Below are 17,553 nucleotides of genomic sequence, written 5' to 3' on the forward strand. Positions count from 1 at the left end.
CAAACCAGGGACTCAGCGTTCCAAAGTTCAGGTGCATATTTGACGTCTTTGTAGAAAAGTGTTCTCTTGCACACAACTGGATGTTGGTAACTGGCACAAGGATCCTCTGTAAGTGATGCTTGTTGAACATTCGTTGCTTGGGGCAGGGGGGCTGGATTGGGAGAAAACAGGTACGACAAAGCCAAGGGCACTCAGTGTGGCAGTGGTGGGGACCTCCTACTCACTGAGCTGTCGTCACAGTCTTGAAGTAGGGAGGTGTTACCCGGCTTCCTTTTTTATGTGTGCAGATGAGAGCTAAGGCTCAGAAGTGATGAGACTTCCCTAAGGCTCCCCAGCAAGCTGGAGTCGGAGTTGGGTGCACTGAAAACAAGGTACAGACATTTAGCGCCAGACCAGGTGCGGGTAGTGTAAACTTCCTAAGTGGGCCTGGGTCCTAAATGGGGTTAAAGAAGCTGCCCAGGTTAAGTGAGGGGAGGGAGAAGGGCCCCTCTGCTTGAAAAATCTGCAGCTTGGAAGGAATGTGGCTTTGGCGCTGGGCACGCCTCCCATGGTTCTCACCCGTAACACAGATGTATTTAAGGGAGCAGCAGGTACGGAATCAGCCAGGCTGTGGGTTGCTGGGACGGCACCCAGGAGGGAAGCCAGGCCCTCAAGCAGGGGCCGGATAGCTAAAACCAGGCCAGAGATGGTGGGAGCTAGAGACGGGCAGTGAGCAAGGGCTGAGGCCCCACAGACGGACAGACTGTCTTGTCTGGATTGCATTACAGTGCTTGTGACAGTTCAGTAGCCTGAACCCTCGGAACCTGGACATTCAAGGCCATTAACTCTGGTCTGGGGAAGGGGCAGTGAGCATGCACTCAGGTGGGGCTCCAGAGGAAGGCTCTGAGCCAGTTTTCCACAGCTTACAAACAGCACCTGTCCTAGCCAGCACCATCTCTGACGTTCAGAGTGACTGCCTGGAAGGTGCTTCCCTACAGATGTCTCCATCTGTAATCAACTCCCTTGTATATAAGGGAACAACTTTGACGCTTTGGTGACAGGTACTTCCTCTGTGCCTGCCGATGGACTTAATGGCCCAACTTGTCCTTGGCTTACCCGGGCAGAGGGACAGTCAACCCCAGAACCCACCAATACAGCTGCCCTCACTGAGGGCCTCTAGACCTAAAGTGGGGGGTGCTCTGAGCACCATCCTGTGACGCTGACACAAGCACCTCCATTTTCTGCACCAGAATGAAAAATAAATGCTTTTATTGCAGGGCTAACGATGGATATTCACAAGGGTGTGAAACTGTAAATTGACAGGCAGGGAAGGCACACTGGGGGACAGAGGGTGGTGGTGGTGAGAAAGGGACTGATTACTCACAACCCTAGTGGGACTGCTGCAAAATAGTTCAGTTCTCTGCAAAGTGAAAAGTGACCGCAGCAAAACCACGAAGTTCTATCTGAACCACAGCCAGTGGTGTCAAGTGAGAAGGAAGAGCTTCAGTCCCAAGGCGCTGAATCCATACAGTTTGGAAAGGAGCAGTGTGTACGTCTTCTGGCCCTGCACGCTGCGTGTGTTCCAGAGTGCCAGCAGCCCGGGCGAGGATCTTACTCTTCCCTTTGATTCTTTTGGAAAACCAGCCTCCCAAGCCCCTGGCCACCCTGGAACCCAAACAATCTGGCACTCTTCCAAAGCTGCCCACACACCCCTGGCCCCTGAAGACCGGCCAGGCGACAGGTCCAGATGGCAGGCCCTCCGAGCCCCCACCCCCCACTTAGGAGCCGGTGGAGGAGGAGCAGCGCTGGAGGAGCAGGGTGTGGCAGCTGTCACACACACGCACTGGCTTGGGATAGGAGGGCAGGGCCAGCTCGTTACTGGAGCACGTGTTGCAGAAGATGTGGCCACAGTTTCGGCAGTGGTGCTGGAGGATGGAAAAGAAGCAGTCACGGAACGTGCTGTGCTCCATGGACCCGCACACCCACGGCTTCCCTTGGCCTTTCAGTTTACTTAATACTGTAAAATCCCTTTCCCCGAGCCCAGAGGCACGTATCCGTTTGGAAGGGGTTCTTGTAGACGTCTTTTGTGTTTCTACACTTACGTTCCTGTAAAATCCATGGGGTGTTGGCTGAGGGGTGTATCCTGGCATGAGTAAGGTTCTTTTTCTTTAAATTGTGTTTCATTGGACTTGACAACTCTGACTCAGTGACTTGGTAATCCACACTACTTAAAGAGCCTGGGGTCATTCCCTGTAACTGCTGCGTTCTGTGGTGGTGACCCAATGTTTTTTTGGCCAGCCACTCCCTGAGAGGGGGTCTTTCTCTGTAAACAGGGCTGCCATGAACCGTGGGCCTGTGGCTCACACCGAGAAAAGGACCCATGCAGCCCCTGCTCCTCCAGGCTCTACACATCACTTCTGCCAACAACCCGCCCCAATCAGGCTAGACAGTGGATCTTGAGCTGGGCCATTCAGGTGTGGGGACAGCCAGGCATGCCTGTGGGACCTCAACTTCCAGCAGGCCTTGGGGACAAGCACGATCTCAGAGGCAGTCTCAGGAGGGTTGTTTCTAGCTCTGAGCCTATTGCAAAGCACTGACAAGAATCTGGGAGAAGTTTTGCTTCCTCTTTTTCACAGAGAGGCTGTTAACGAGGCAGATGAGAACAGGCATCCATCCGTGCAGTGCAGATGGGTGGTGGCGGCAGCGTGGCAGGCATTCTCCATTTAGTGAAGGCTCCCTGTTCTGCATGGGGTCTATATACTGCCTCTGTCCTGCTCAACTGGTCCATCACTGCCCCGTCAACCTGGGACAAAAGGCCAGGCCCAGCACCTGAGGGCAGACACCACAGGCAGAGGCAAGTGTGCTGTGCAGACTGCCAGTGAGCTTCTGCTGCCACCTGGATCTTTGTCCTGAGACCTGCTGCCCGTGGGTTCCCTGTAGATTGTTTTTGCCTAACTTAGCCAGACTTTGGTCTTGTTGCTTACAAAGAATTTCAGTTGATACACACACCTAGACCAGTTCTGCACACAAACAGCCCCAGCTTCCAAAGAACTCTGCCCTTCACTGAGAGGACAGGGGGGAGACGAGGCCTGTGACAGGCTGGCCAGGGGCCCAAAAGTCATCTGCATGGGGAGACAGACCAGGGTGCGTGCTCGCGATGCGGTGGGTCTAGTCCCACAGGCCTCCGGGACAGGAAAGGGTACCTGGGCAGGGCGCCAACTCATGCCCTGGGTGAGTGGGTGGAGGTCCACCCCACGTACCTTCCTCCGGGAGATGGAGAACTCCTTTTCACACTGCTTGCAGTGCGTTGCTTCATCATCTTTCAGCCATGTGTGGCCCTGAAGAGGAAAGGACAGAGTCCCAGTTCATGGCTCGGCCCCTGATGAGCCTTTAGCTGTGTTCATCCTTCGGCCAGGCCTCTGCAGTCCCTTCCCAAAGCGCCTGGTTTCCTTTTGAGGGGCTGCCTGTTCCCCACTGGAAGTGGCCTCACAGGACTGTCCCCGACCCTGACTTTGTAGCCTCTGCAGGTTGCCCCCTGGGCCTCAAACAGGATTCTCCACTCTCCTGTTAACCTGAGGCTCACCCACCCCCTTTCACTAAATGCTTTCCGGCTAAGGAAAACGGAACCAGCATCTGGTGCTCATGACCCCAACCCTGGCTAAGACGTTATCCAAGGTACCTCCTGTACTGGCAGAAGGGAGGAGGGCCAACGTGTCAGCCAGACCAGAAAACGTGAGGACAGTTCCTGCTGAGAGACTGGGAACGTGCTGAGGAGACAGGAAGCCCTTCTCCACACGTGCTGAGCTCCGATCCTCAGAGTAACGTGGGCAGGTCTTTCCACGGGAAAGCTAGGGTACACGAATGATTGAGCCTCGAGGACAAGGAGTCCAAGGGGTCAAGGGCCCAGTGTACTTTTCTGGCTCCTTGGCCATCTGTTGGCCATCACTTTCCTTCTCACACAGGGGGATCTCAGGACAGGGCTGCAGCACCGCGCCCAGGGCTTTCAGCCTCGTGTCTGACAGCTCTGGGCCCTGCAGTCCCATTTTATGGTTTTTATTGCCCCTCTGGCCCTGTTAGCCAACATTATTTTGTGCAAACTTCTGTGTAATGCAGGGGACATAAACAGCTCACAGCAAAGACATCCAAGGAATTTCCAGTCTACAAGGAAGGATGAAATAAAGTGATGCTAACTGCAAGCACAGGCAGCTGTCACCTGCTGTGACACTCTGCCTCTTCTGATAGGCGGAGCCTGGAAGTCAGATGCCTGGAGACATCAGGGTCTCTGCTCTGTGAAGCGGCCGCGCGCGCGCGCGCGCGCGCGCGCGCGCGCGTGCTCTGCTGCCCAGCGGGGCTGAGGCTGGAGGGTGGAGCAGGGGTAGGGCCTCTGAACGGCCCTGGGAGGGGGGCGGTGGATCGGAGCATCCACCCCCTCCTCTCCACTGTCCGGCCCCAGCAGGCCAGCCGGCACCGCACAGGGTCACCTGGACCACATGCTCCGCTCTCCTTCAGTGCTGCGCGCCACTCTGCCCTCCCCAAAACGTCCAGAAACTTGGCCCGGCTCAGGGCTTAAGTGGCCCCCGGAAACGGCACCGGGCACTTCAGTGGGGCAGGGAGGCCTCAGTTCCTCCCCTGGAGAGAAAGGTCTTACTCTCACTATTGAAAAATAAATCCCTGGGATTACAAAACGTAGACTAGATAAACAAGATTGTACTGTGTAGCACAGGGAGATATACACAGGATCTTGTGGTGGCTCATGGCGAAAGAGAATGTGACAATGAATGTATGTTTATGTATAACTGACAAATTGTGCTCTACACTGGAATTTGACACAACACTGTAAAATGACTATAACTCAATAAAAATGTTTATATATGAAAAATAAATAAAATAAGGGGGAGCTACTAATAAATAAATAAATAAATAAATCCCTGGATCTCTCTTTCTGCCACTTTTTGTTTCTTTACTGGGGCACCTGTGGTTGAGGCCTAATGTTAAACTGGCTCACTGCAGAGGAACCAGAGGACCTAGGTTCCCCGCCACCTGTCAGCGTCCCCGTCTCAGCCACGTTACAGGGCTGAGCAGCATTCTCCTATCAAGTGATAACAGCCACCCTCAACCGACACATTCTCACTCGACTGCTGTGAGAAAGCCTAGGAGCACGTGAGGATATTAGCACCAGCTGACCAGTGAGCAGTGATTCTTATGATAAGAACATTAATAATCCAGTACCTTCAGTGCCTTATTTACTTCTTTGATGTCTTCCATCTTCAGCTTTGACCTTAAAAAAAGAGAGGGAGAGATCATTCATAGCCTCACTAGGGAGGCTTCCAGACTCTTACCAAGTAAACCCACAGTCAGCTTTCGGCTTTTTGACAGCAGAGAGAAACTGGGCAGCCGTGTCTGTAGCTGGTAGGGGCATCTGAGAACAGGCTTTTCCATCAGGGGTGTGTGTCCCCGACGTCAACCCCTGCACAACCTGACTGTGAAGGACATTCTGAAGCTGGGTCGGGCAGCAGCGCTGGGAGGCCCCAAGTGCAGGGCTGCGTCTCAAGACCAGAGCCCACCCGTGTTTCTGAGGCCTGTGCCCACTAGGAGTGTGTCCCTGACCCTGTTTGCTGTCTGTCCAATGTGAAGAGGACAGGCAGGAGAAAAAAGTGGTGCTAGCCGCCTGAGAAGGGGGAGGGCGCCCTGAGGACGCCTCCCTCTCTCTCTAAACACCACTGCAAACCCAAGAAGCCAGTGCCAAGCCAGGGCCACGCCAGCCTCCCACCTGGTTCTCCTTGGTCTCAGGGACGCCCTAGGAGCGGACACCTGACCTTGCCCGCTCTCGAGGAGTTCCCTTCAGGGTGGGGGCAGCCGCACAGGGCACTCAGCCTGAGAGGTGGCAGGTGTGCTTGGGGCAGAAGGTGATGGATCAGTAGCCCCGAGCTGGTCTAGGAAGACACAGAGAGTGGGAGAGGATGGCGGTCGAGCAGCATCTTCACGTCCGACCACTGAAAAGACCACATTCCCACCAGAGTTCCACTGTTTTCCTTTCTCATTTCTCTCGATACTTCTGTGCGCCAGCCCAGCGCACTGCTCGACACCTGCCAGCTTTCCAGACAGGAAACCCCCACAGCTGTGCACGAGTGTGCGCTATCTGAGCGTGCGCCTGCTTTGCTCACGGCAGCTCGCGTCTCTGGACCTTTTCTGGTCGGCGTACTCGTGCGGGGGTGGGGGTGGGGGGCAGCTGTCCCGCTCACCGCGCCTGCGCGGCACTCAGGTGGGCGTGGCCAACCCGGGGCCTCCGCGGGAGTGACCGGGCAAGAGGAACACGGCCCTGCTGGGTGCCCTCCTGCCCCGTGGCGGGCTCGCATCCTCAAGCCACAGTACTCCCTCTGCTCTGGCAGCAGGCCGCGCCAGCAACCCTCCCATCACCCACCTGGTTCCCTCGGGACCTAGACACTGAGTTAGTGAACATGAGGGTTCCGGGCACCAGAAAAAGGATATTCTTCATGAATTAATTAACCCCGAACAGCACTGTTTCCCTGCGGCCCATTTCCTTGGCAGGGAGGGGACCCTTGAACAGCTGGCAGGCCTCCCCGCCTGGCCCTCCCGCCTCTGACGGCAGGACCTCGTCAGGTTCGGGGCTCGAGGAGTGTGGGGGGCAGGCTGGTGTGACTGCAAGCGGCAGATGGAGGCGCTGGGGTTCTTACTGGCTGAGGTGCAGACCCATCTCCTGGAGGGCTTGTTCTTGCTCGTCACAAACCTTCTGTAACTCGGCCTTCTCCTCCTGCAGCTCCCGCAGCTCCTAAAACGAACGCACCAGATGCTCGACACATCAAAGTCCCCCTCGCTCCTTTTTTAAACGTTTAGTAATCACAGCGACAAGTGGGTTGGAATGTTTTTCAAGAGCAAGAAACAGTTTGTCACATTAACCTCACTCAAGGCAGGGCTACTTCACGCGTTCCCTCTCACTAGCCTGCTTCTCCGGAGTGGGCCCCTGGAGGATGGCGCGGAGAGTGACGGGGGCAGGAACACTGAGAATGGACCCTCGCGGCGCAAACAGCGCTTTGCCTGTCTGAGCTTCTACAGAAAGACAGACTTCCATCAGGCAAAGCTAGTTTATGAATAAACTGTGTTTTGGAAAAGGCTGGTCAAACTTTCCTGAGAATAAATGAGCAAGGCTGGCTGGTGAAGGCCGAGAGCTGGGGTCTCCCTCCTGACGACAGTGGCAAGACCCTCCGGAGGCCCTGCGCCGCGGAGAGATGCTGGCTGGGGGCAGCGGCGCTGACCACCCTTTGTGATGTGGGCCAGCGCACCCTGAGGGTGCAGGGTGGCGAAGCCCCAGAAAAGTAACTCGGGGTTTCAGGGCTGCTCCCGGGGCAGCGGCAGGGCTCAGGCCTGAGTGGTGGGCAGTCCCCCCAGCCACCCCCGGGCCTTCTGCCCCGAGCCTGTAAGCGCAGGCTCACAATGGGGTGCTGGGGCTCACCGGTAATGCTAGACACGTTGTTTCCTTTGCAGGGTGTGTGTAATTCAAATCTTATAGGGGGTGTGTTCCATGATGCAGAACTTTCTAGAAGACCTCTCCTCTCACCTCCGAGTCTGAGTGGCTCTTGAGGAACCTCCCCCACCCCTACCAATCCCCATGCTGGGCCTAGCAGGCCCTCCCACCAGGGGCTTCAGGCACTTTCCAACAGGAATTAAAGGGCCTTTCTCGGGTCAAATTGCTGCAGGACCCGTTACCAGAGTCAACACGACAAAACCGAGGTCCGGAAGCCGGGGTCTCCTTCCCGGCCCGAGCTCCTCCCTCCTCTGCTCGTCACACCGCAGCCACACTGCCCTGTCTTCTGCTCCTTCGCTACGGCAGACCTTCCCCCTTCCCGCTGTCCCCGCGTGGCTGCCCCGGTTCACCATTCAAGGCTCTGCTCCCAGGGCGGGGGCGTTCTCCTGTTTTAGTCCCTTCCTAGCCCTCGTGACTGAGTCCCTCCGGTTCGCTCACTGGCTTATGACTTGTCTTCGCCTCTTCCTCCCAGAGCAGGCGCCCCCAGGGTGTGGGGAGGGCGTCTGCGTGCGGGTCGCCGCCCCCTGGGAGGCTCCCACACAGAGGTTTCTGGAGACGCTAGAAGCGCGCGGTCTCCCACGAGCCGCCATACCTTCTTCAGCCCTTGGACTTGTTGCAGCTCTGCTCGGAGCAGGGACGACGTGTCCTTCTCGCGCTGCAGTTCTCGCTGAAGAGCTTGTCTTTGCTCTTTTTCTGATTTCAGCTCTTTCTCTAGACTTGAGCTGTTTTCCCCGAATAAACTTGAGTTAGTTTAATAAAATTTCATGGAAAACCCACTATCCACAACCCAAGTCATTAGACAAGAAACATCTAGACCCTCCAACAAAGCCTGGAGGTGAGGCTCCCTCCCCCCGGGCCACCTGCTCCGGGACGTGCAGCGGGAAGCTGGCGCAGGCACACGCCGAGCAGCTACGGGACGGGGGAGACGGGGAAGAGCTCGGACACGCACAAGGTCCTGGGTTCGATCCTCAGTACCTCCATTAAAAATAAATAAACCTAATTACCACCTGCGCCGCCAAAACCCCTCAGACATCTCTTCTCTCATCCTAATCCTAGCCTTGTCAGGGCCGGCTTTGCAGCGGGACTGTCGCCCCGCTTCCCACGCCCCCTGCTGCCCGCATGGCTCCTACCACTGCTCGTGCAGCTGGGCAAGCTGCTGCTGCAGGGCGCTGGTCCTCCCGCCCAGCTCCTGCTGCAGCGTGTGGCTCCGCTCCTCGGCCCCCCGCCTCGCCCTCTCCGAGTGCTGCAACCTAGACCAAGTGAACCAAATCTCTGTTAAGGAAAGGATCTAACCTTATGATGTACGGTACGATTCTTCTGCATATGCTTGCTGACTTGAATTTTTTTCTTTTCTTTTTAAAAATTACTATATGGTAACCTCGACTCCCTGGCGTGGCTCGTTCCACGAGTTTTTAGCACAGGCAGAAGCTCAGGTAACCAGCACCGCAGTCAGTTCTAACAGGTGATACGGGAGAGTTCCATCACCCTGCAAAGCTCCTCAGTGCTGCCCCTCTGAGTCACACCCTCTCTCCGCCCCTAAAGCCAAGTAAATGAATTATACTTCATATAACCTTGGGGACTGGCTTCCTTCTTTCAGCATATCTTTTGAGATCAATCGAAGTTTTCGTGTGTATCAGCGGTCATCCCTTTTTACGGCTGACAGCCAGCAGTGGGTCACATAATGAGAGTATGTTTGGCATTTATTTATTTTTACATATCATGTTTTTTTAGTTGAAGTATAGTTGATGCACAATATTACGTTACAGGTACACAATATAGTGATTCACAAGTTTTTAAAAGCTGTTCTATTAGGTGTGCAGTGGCATCACACTGTGATTTTAACCCATACCTCCCTAATGGCTAGTGATGCTGGACATCTTTTCAGACTCTTATCTGCCAACAGTATGTTCTCTTTGGTAAAGTGTCTGTTCACGTCTCTTGTCCATTTTCAAACTGGACTGTTTGTTGAGTTCTCAGAGTTCTTTAGATATTCTGGATACAAGTCCTTTGTCAGATATGTGATTTGCAAATTTCCTCCCAATCTGTAACTTAATCTCTTAATTGTGTGTTTCACAGAACAAAAGTTTTAATTTTGGTAAAGTCCAATTTATCAAGCTTTTCTCTTACGGAACGTGTTTTATGTCATGTCTAAGAGCTCTTCGTCTACCCAAAGTCACAAAGATTTTCTCCTGTTTTCTTCTAAAAGGTTTATAGTTTTAAGTTTTACATGTAGATTTGTGATCCATTTTGAGTTAATTTTTGTATAAAGGTGAGATACAGATTGAGGTTCCTTTTTTTTTTTTTTGCTTATGGATGTCCAATTGTTCCAATATAATTTATTAAAAAGACTATCCTTTCTCTAATGAACTGCCTTTGCACCTCTGTAAAAAAAAAATCAATTACTTCTATTTGTGTGAGTCTATTTTTTGACCCTATTCTGATTCCCTACTGACCTATTATTTAAATGTGACAGTGACAAGGAGCTTATCGGATAGTTCTGACCCCGAGGGGACAATGTGGTGCAGGAACCCAAAGGATGATTAAGTGAACACATGCTTAGGCAAGGCCAGGGAACCCAGCCCCCTTGCCGGGCTAGACTGCAGACCTGAAGGACAAGCATCCCAACCTGTCTGTACTTTTGAGAGAGACTCTGAGTCGGTCTCCAGGCCCAGCTCCTTCTAGGGAATATCTATCTGCCAGGGGGAAGTGATTACCTTTCTTCCATTTGTTTCATGCTGGACATAACTTGATTGGTTTTTTCTTCAAAAGATGTGATGGCTTCATTCTTCTGCTGTAAACTGCTCTCTGCATTCTATAAAAGCAAGGAAAGAGGGTCATTCTCTGCTTCTCCCTCACCCCTGTGCCTGCTCTGGATTACAAGCAGATTCAATGAAAACGAATATGTGTATGTACATGCATGACTGGGACGCTGTGCTGTACACCAGAAATTGACCATTGTAACTGACTGTACTTCAGTTAAAAAAATTTTTTTTAAATAAAAAATATAAGCGGATTCAACTCTTCACCTTGCACTTTTGTAACAGTTTTTTGGGTAACTTTCAAGAGCATTTTATTAATTGCTCCTCTTCTGCACAGCCTGGGAAGACAGACTGGGCCAAGGCTCCCAGCGTCACCAACATAAAGACAGGCAAAGATGGAGGTAATGAAGCCTTCTGTTTGGACAGTCCTTGCCCCTTTTTGAAAAGGACCTTCAGGGTAGGATCTGACTCAACGTTACTGAGCTTTGCTCACGAGCCAGGCACATTGATGAGGTCACAGACCCCTGCAGGGTTCTCGCGGTGGGTCACGTTAGCCCTTGCTTCTCTGAGCCAGAGAGGGAGGCTCAGAGAGAGAAAGCACCCGGGTGGAGGTTAGAGCATGCCCACGACCGTGTGCAGGCGTTGAACCACGGCAGATGCGGAGTGACCAGGAGGGAGCCAAAAAAGCACCATGTTTCTGTGCATCTACAAGAGACACTCTTAAAATACAAGGATACAGAAAGGTTGAAGACAGAAGGAAGTCCTGATAAATTCTTAAGAATAGTACACAGACTGTTTTCTCCGGCTTTTATGTAATAAAACTAGACATACACAAAAAAAGAATAGCTAAAAAATACCTTGTATCTGGAAATGAAATAGCATATTATTAAAAAACAACTGAGCTAAAAAAACCAGAAGAGAAATTATGAAACGCTTAGAGCTGAAAGACTGAAAACACGCTGCAATTTTTTGCTACACTTGAAGATGCCACTGAGTGTAAGATGCACCTTGATTTTTTTTCTTTCATAATTGAGATTTTATTGGTTGTTTTGAGGATCAGTACCCAGACATTTCAATTTGTTCACAATTCTTAACATACGTACCAAAAATCTAAAAAATCATGTAGTTGTGATTCTTTTCCAGTTATTCCAGGGACTTTCCAGCTGAAAATTTGGAAGCAAATTTCCTTAACAGGATATCAAGTACCAGTATTGTCAAATGTTGATACGCTGTTACATTTCATAAGTCCCACTAATTCACAATTTAATATCATATCCACTACATACTCAAATTTTCAGTCGTCCACAGTACATTAACGAAGCTACTAGGAAAACTGGACTACCGAGAGCAAAGATGTTACAGAGCGCACAGAATTCTGACAAGGAGAGCCGAGATCAAGGAACCGTCTGCTTTAGGAAACAATTCTACCAAAAACAACATGGGAAGAGAAGTAATGTAAAGTGTTCAAGGCATATTAAATGCACAACTGACTCCAGATTAAGACGCACCCTAATCTGACACACGACTAAGAAAGGGAAAACTGCTGCTCGAAACCTGTCATGCTCTTGACTGTATGGCATCTCGATTTCAGAGATGCTAAAATGTGAAAAACATGCTTCTTAGAAATACTTTTGTCCAAATTTGAGGACCATAGCTATAGCAGTATGTGTTGGTAATTTTTAACTTTAAACAAAATATTTTATGAAGTTAAAAAAAGATAAGACAGATGAGCTAAGCACGCATTTCAGAAATTGAAAATACCCCGAAGAAATAAGAAAAAAATGACAAACATGAGTAGAAAAAATTAATGAAATAAGAAACAATAACAAACAATAAAGAATATTAAAAAAAAAGGCAGTTCTTTGAAAAGATTTTTAGGACAGACACACCTCTGGCAAGACTGAATAAGAAAAAAAAGAAAACGCAAATAAGAAAATGCTGAATGAAAGAGATTTAAAAATTCTGGAAGAGTATTATGAACAACTATAAGCTAAAACATCTGAAAACTTAAACAAACACAGACACATTTTGGGGAAAAATATAAAAATATACCATAATTGGCCTGAGAAGAAACAGGAATAGGCTAGTAAGATTTCAATAAATTGAAATGGTAGCCACAGTCTCCTATCCCCAAAGCCCAGCCCAGCTGAATCCTGTAACATGGGTTCTCAAAACTTCTGGAGAATAGATACTTGCTATCTTAAATGAGTTATTCCCAAGAAAGTGAACAGGAAAGCTTATTCTGTAGTGCCCATTCAGCCTCGATTCTGAAACCAAATAAGGCTAGTAAAAGGAAAGAAAATTCGAGGTCCATCTCACATACAAACACATAGATAATATATATAACATAGTGGCTAACTGCATCAAGAGTTATTTGTTTATTTATGCAGGCAGGGGGAGGTAATCAGGTTTGTTTATTTAGTTTTTCCATGGAGGTACCAGGGATTGATGCTAAGCGCGCCCTCTACCACTGGAGATACGCCCTCCCCGCCAAGAGTATATTAAATATATCACGGTCAAGGAGGATTCCAGGACCATAAATCTATCCATATAAGTTGCTGCATAAATAAGGGAGAAAAAGAACATGATTATCACAATAACAGCTCATACAGCTCAACAACAACAACAAACAAACAACCCAATCAAACAGGAGGCAGAGGACCTAAGTGGACGTCTCTCCAAAGAAGACATGCTGACGGCCAACGGGCACGCGAACGGGCTCAACACTGCTAACTATCAGAGAAGTGCAAATCAAATCTACAGCGGGGTATCACCTCACACCGGTCAGAACGGCCATCATCAGAAAGCCTACAAATAAAAGATGTTGTGGGGGGAGGGCAGAGCTCAGTGGTAGAGGGCATGCTTAGCATGCACAAGGTCCAGGGTTCAACCCCCAGCACAACTGTACCCTCACAATCCAGGCACCACTGGACGCGGCTGGAGGGAGCGTGTGTTGGTGCGGCTCTCCTGGAAAGCAATGTGTCTGGGCTTATGCAAACCAAGGACACAAAGGGAGAGTTTGGCTGGCAGGGCACTCGCATCACATCTGCCAAAGAGACCCGCCCAGGATCCGGAGGGAGAAGTGTGCGCTAGCCGCTGGGGCGTTGCCTGCGCCAGTGCAGGGGAGGAAAACCGGGTGCCCATCACTGGGGGAACAGGCAAGAAAACGCAGTGGGTGCCCACGCTGGGAAACCAAACTGCGCTAAGAAGCCAGCACCAGGCAGCCTCGTGGATGGATGCAGCGCCAACAGAGAAAGTAAGGAACAGGGTGAGATCACAGCACCACACTACCTCTGTAAATTAAAATGCACGTCCTGAAAATCATGCAGCATGCTTTTAGAATGACAACATAAATAAAAAGATACGAATAAAAAGGACACCTTAGAATACCAGCCTTGAGGAAAGAGAATGGGAATAGGGGTAGGGGACATAAGGAATAAGGAAACAAGAGAAGTGTTTTATTATAACGGAGGGATACAATGGCCTCAATCTTCTGCATCTGAAGCCCAGAGGGAAAAATGGGTATGAAGTGAACACAGGATGCTAGAACTCCAGCAGCGCCAGGAGGGACGTGGGGGCGGTGCTGCCACCGGGAATCCAGCGTGTGCAGCGCTGACTTGGCAGCCAGGTGTGTGGCGCTGTCAAAGCAGACCTTACAAGCTGGTAAGCGGGTGACCCTTACTGGTTATGGCAAACATTTAGTCAAACTGTCGGTTGCCCAAGCTCAGAAAATGGAATTGATGCCAGCCGTGCCAGGGCTCGAAATGCTAGGATGTGCTGTAAGCAAGGGGTTTGCAGGGAGAGGTGGACAGGGAGAGAGCCCGAAGGCAGGGTCCTCACGGGTTAGAAAAGCCAACTAGTTTTCTAACTGATTGAGAGAAGAGTGGAGGCCCTGTGGCGTCCTGCAGCGAAGATCAGAGTCGGCTGCTTTCCTCCCACCACGAGCTGCTGTTCCAGGTGACCCGCCACTAACATAAGAGGGACTGATGGAGCAAAGAAATGGAGCCGGGGTGGGAGCTGCGTTTAATCAATAGACAAACTGTGGTCATGGACACACAGGTCAGGCGGACGCAAGCAGACCAGAGGCTCGCACAGAGGGAAACTGATGTCCAAGAAACCACCAGTCTGGTCCGAAAAATACCTGACTGTTGGACCCCTAGTGCAGCCTCCAGGCCAGCAGCCTGATACCGGCAGGGAGCTGGCTGCCACAGCTGTGCAGCCACCAGGCGGGCCTGGTCCCCAGGGCCCACCCTCATGCACTGTAGATGATGGTGGCCTCGGGGCCATTGGGGGTCGGCAACGTGCTCCTTAGAAGGCAGAGCAGGGTAGCCAGACATGCTGAGCAATGGAGCCCTGGGTGCCCCGGGCAGCCTTCACGGTTCCGGTCCAGAGCCTGCCCCGTGTGTCCCTTGTCTCCTCGTTCCCAACAGGCATCTCGGCGCTCTACCAGCTTATCCTGGGCCGACGGGTTACCGTGACAGACAGCTGGTCCTCTAGTTCGGACACAGGCCTTGTGGGTTTGGGGAGGAGGCTGCCCTTCGGCCGGGGTTATGGACTTGGGGGCAGCTCGGTGGGGCCGACTGCAGTGGAGACAACTCTGTCTCCCCCTGCCCACCCCCTTCACCTGGCCTGTGGTCCAGAAGCAACAGTCCCAGGCTGCCCTTGCAGCCGGACCTGGCCTTGCTGACCAGCCCTTTCCTATGTGACTGGACGGAACGACGTGTGCACCTGCTGTCTCACTGCCTGAGAGCAAATCCCTGGCTCCAGACTTGTGCTTTCCGCCCGCTTCCACTGGCAAGAATGTGACAGCTCAAGTGGCCTTGAGAGCTGGGGCTGCCGTTAGTCAGAGTCCCTGAATGACTGCGGGCGGAGAAACTGCTCTCCTGGGAACTGTTATGTAACACACACACTTCCATGTGTTTGAGCCGCTCCGTTTCAGGCTCTGCTAAGCTACCACAGCAGTTTAGTTTCCCCTAACGTGCATTAACGTGTACGTCTACATGCCGACCAAAACCAGAAGAAAACATGAAAAATTTAGATAGTAAAACTCTTTTCTTCCTTTTCTGTTTTTGCTTCAATTTTCATTGTTGCTATTACAATAATATTGATTATGCAATAGTTCAAAAAAAGATAGGACAAAATAACACAACTTATCTGTACTGTTTTCACATTATCTTTGACACAGATGTTACTATAAGTAAGAGTGAGACCACATCTATGGAAAAGGAAGTGGGACTGTTTTGAACCATATGCATACATATATGTATGTATGTATATGTGTGTGTGTGTGTGTATTTTTTTTTTTTAGTGGAGGTCCTGGGGGTTGAACCCAGGACCTTGTGCATGCTAAGCATGTGCTCTACCGCTGAGCTATACCCCCAGCCCCTCTAAGTGGGATTGTTTTAGCAATAAAATAGGAAACAGAACTTCAAAAAAAGAAAAGTTTTGAGGACACAGAATGGTATCCCTCTGGGTGGCTTCTGGGAAAGAAAGCATCGCAGTGGTTAGGTGCTGCCTTTTAGACTCTGGCGCGACTGGCCCTTTCTGGGCTAGCTCCCCCGACTGCTCTGAAATGCCCAGGGATGGGAGCAGCCAGCTGGCTGTGTGGCCTGGGGACTCAGCAAGATTAACGTACTGGCAAAGCTTGAAAAGGCAATACTAACACATACCCTTCAGCCACTTCTCCACTTCTTGAGGCAAACACGTGGTCCCTGAAGTAGAGGGAAACAGAAGGCAAGGGGGCAGTGACGATATGACAGGCAGAGTTCAGGTTTGGACTGAAAAGGCACAGTTCGGTTTTCAGCTCTATTTATGGACTGGGCCACCAGGCGCGTGTGACTTAGCCCTTCGATTCTGCCTTGTCACTGGCATTTCCCCCCGTTTTATAAACGTATCTCAGGGACTGCTGGGAGACTCAAATAAAAGAAATACAGTAACACGTAAGACGGCCTAGGACCAGGTCTGCACACGCTAGGCCCTCACTGCTGTGTCTACTCTCTCCTTGTGTAGGAAGAGTGACCTAAAACCGGAAAGGCAGCATGGGACACGCTCCACCACCGGAGACAAGCAGCCGGAAACCAGGTTGTGATGCAGACACACAGCCAATCCCCACCTGAACTCTGTGAAACATCTGTAAGTTGATGGCTTTGACATCTTCCAGCTGCTGGCGCAGGGCCACCAGAGTGTCCTGCTTCTCGTGGGTGTCCTTTTCCAGTAGCTTCATTGCGATTTCCATTTCGGTTTTCATCCCAATTTGTAACTCCAGTTCTTTCTCTAGTTCCTTAGAAGGATATTAACAAGGAAAATGTTATTAAAGTAGATCACAGGAATGAACGTAACCACGGCTGGAGCTGGGGCAATCACCAGAATGCGTTAGGAAAATGTAGACAAGTCCGTCTGGAAGAAGACCAGTCTGGAGCATAACTAGACTAAGGTTTTTCCCTTTTCTCATTTTATAATGAACACTGGCTCTGCATCCAGTCAGCACAAAGCTGGAAGGTGGCAACGTGAGCCCAGAGTTCCAGCAACCACGCCGCACTCTTCAGACCTGAGATCACCATGCAGGGTCTGGAAGAATGTACATCTTTTATTCGACTGCTAGAAGCTGGTTTGGTGCTGCGGTGTTAGAATCTCTGCAGTGGTTTGCTGCCTGATGGCGACAAAGGTGCAACCATTTTGAAATGGTTCTGTCCTGGAAAACTCAGGACAGTGTTCCTACGGCCTTGCAAAGAAGCAAAGAAATGAAGCAGGAGTAAGAACTCGGTTTAATAAAACACACTGGTCACTGACACACAGTCGAGGCTGGAGATAAACGGACCCGAGGCTGTGATGTCAGAGAAACCAGGAATCTGGGCTCACAGGGATCCCTGAAGGTTTATAAAATTGGGAAAAATGCAGAAATGAGTGGTAGACTTAAGCCTTTTTTTTTTTAAGGAATAATTTCTGACTCTTTTTGGGTATTTTTTTCACATGTTAAAAACTTCATTTGCATAAAAAACTCATTTGTTTTAAGAGCAGGCTGACGCATGCGTGTGAGAGGCGTGGACAGAAGCAACTTGGAGGGCTCCGGGGGAACTCTCTGCGACAATGCTCAGGCCCGGACACTCACCAGCCGGGCCTTCTTCTCCGCCTTCAGCTGCTTCCATACGTCACTGTACATCTCGTCCAGGCCTTGCCGTGTCTGCTTGTAAGTCTCCAGCTCAACCTTTGTGTCCTGTTTCGTTATCTGTAATCAGACAACAGCCCAGAAGAACGGTTTGCTTATGGAAGCAA

The 17,553-nt window shown here is 50.9% G+C and overlaps 1 protein-coding gene across 1 annotated transcript in view; it reads right to left on the reverse strand.

Annotated features, from left to right (window-relative positions):
* Positions 1-1,221: 1,221 nt before the first annotated feature.
* Positions 1,222-17,553, reverse strand: part of RUFY1 (RUN and FYVE domain containing 1) — a 44,195-nt gene continuing 27,863 nt past the window's right edge. Inside the window, exons 10-18 of the mRNA XM_032464898.1 lie at positions 17,390-17,506; positions 16,394-16,561; positions 10,237-10,334; positions 8,653-8,772; positions 8,115-8,244; positions 6,675-6,769; positions 5,209-5,257; positions 3,240-3,317; positions 1,222-1,904 (exon numbers count right to left, since the gene is read on the reverse strand). Coding sequence (XP_032320789.1) covers positions 1,758-1,904; positions 3,240-3,317; positions 5,209-5,257; positions 6,675-6,769; positions 8,115-8,244; positions 8,653-8,772; positions 10,237-10,334; positions 16,394-16,561; positions 17,390-17,506 — 1,002 coding nt within the window. The 3' untranslated portion in view covers positions 1,222-1,757. The remainder of the gene's footprint in view (positions 1,905-3,239; positions 3,318-5,208; positions 5,258-6,674; positions 6,770-8,114; positions 8,245-8,652; positions 8,773-10,236; positions 10,335-16,393; positions 16,562-17,389; positions 17,507-17,553) is intronic.

Source organism: Camelus ferus, chromosome 22, assembly GCF_009834535.1.
Source record: "Camelus ferus isolate YT-003-E chromosome 22, BCGSAC_Cfer_1.0, whole genome shotgun sequence".
NCBI lineage: Eukaryota > Metazoa > Chordata > Mammalia > Artiodactyla > Camelidae > Camelus > Camelus ferus.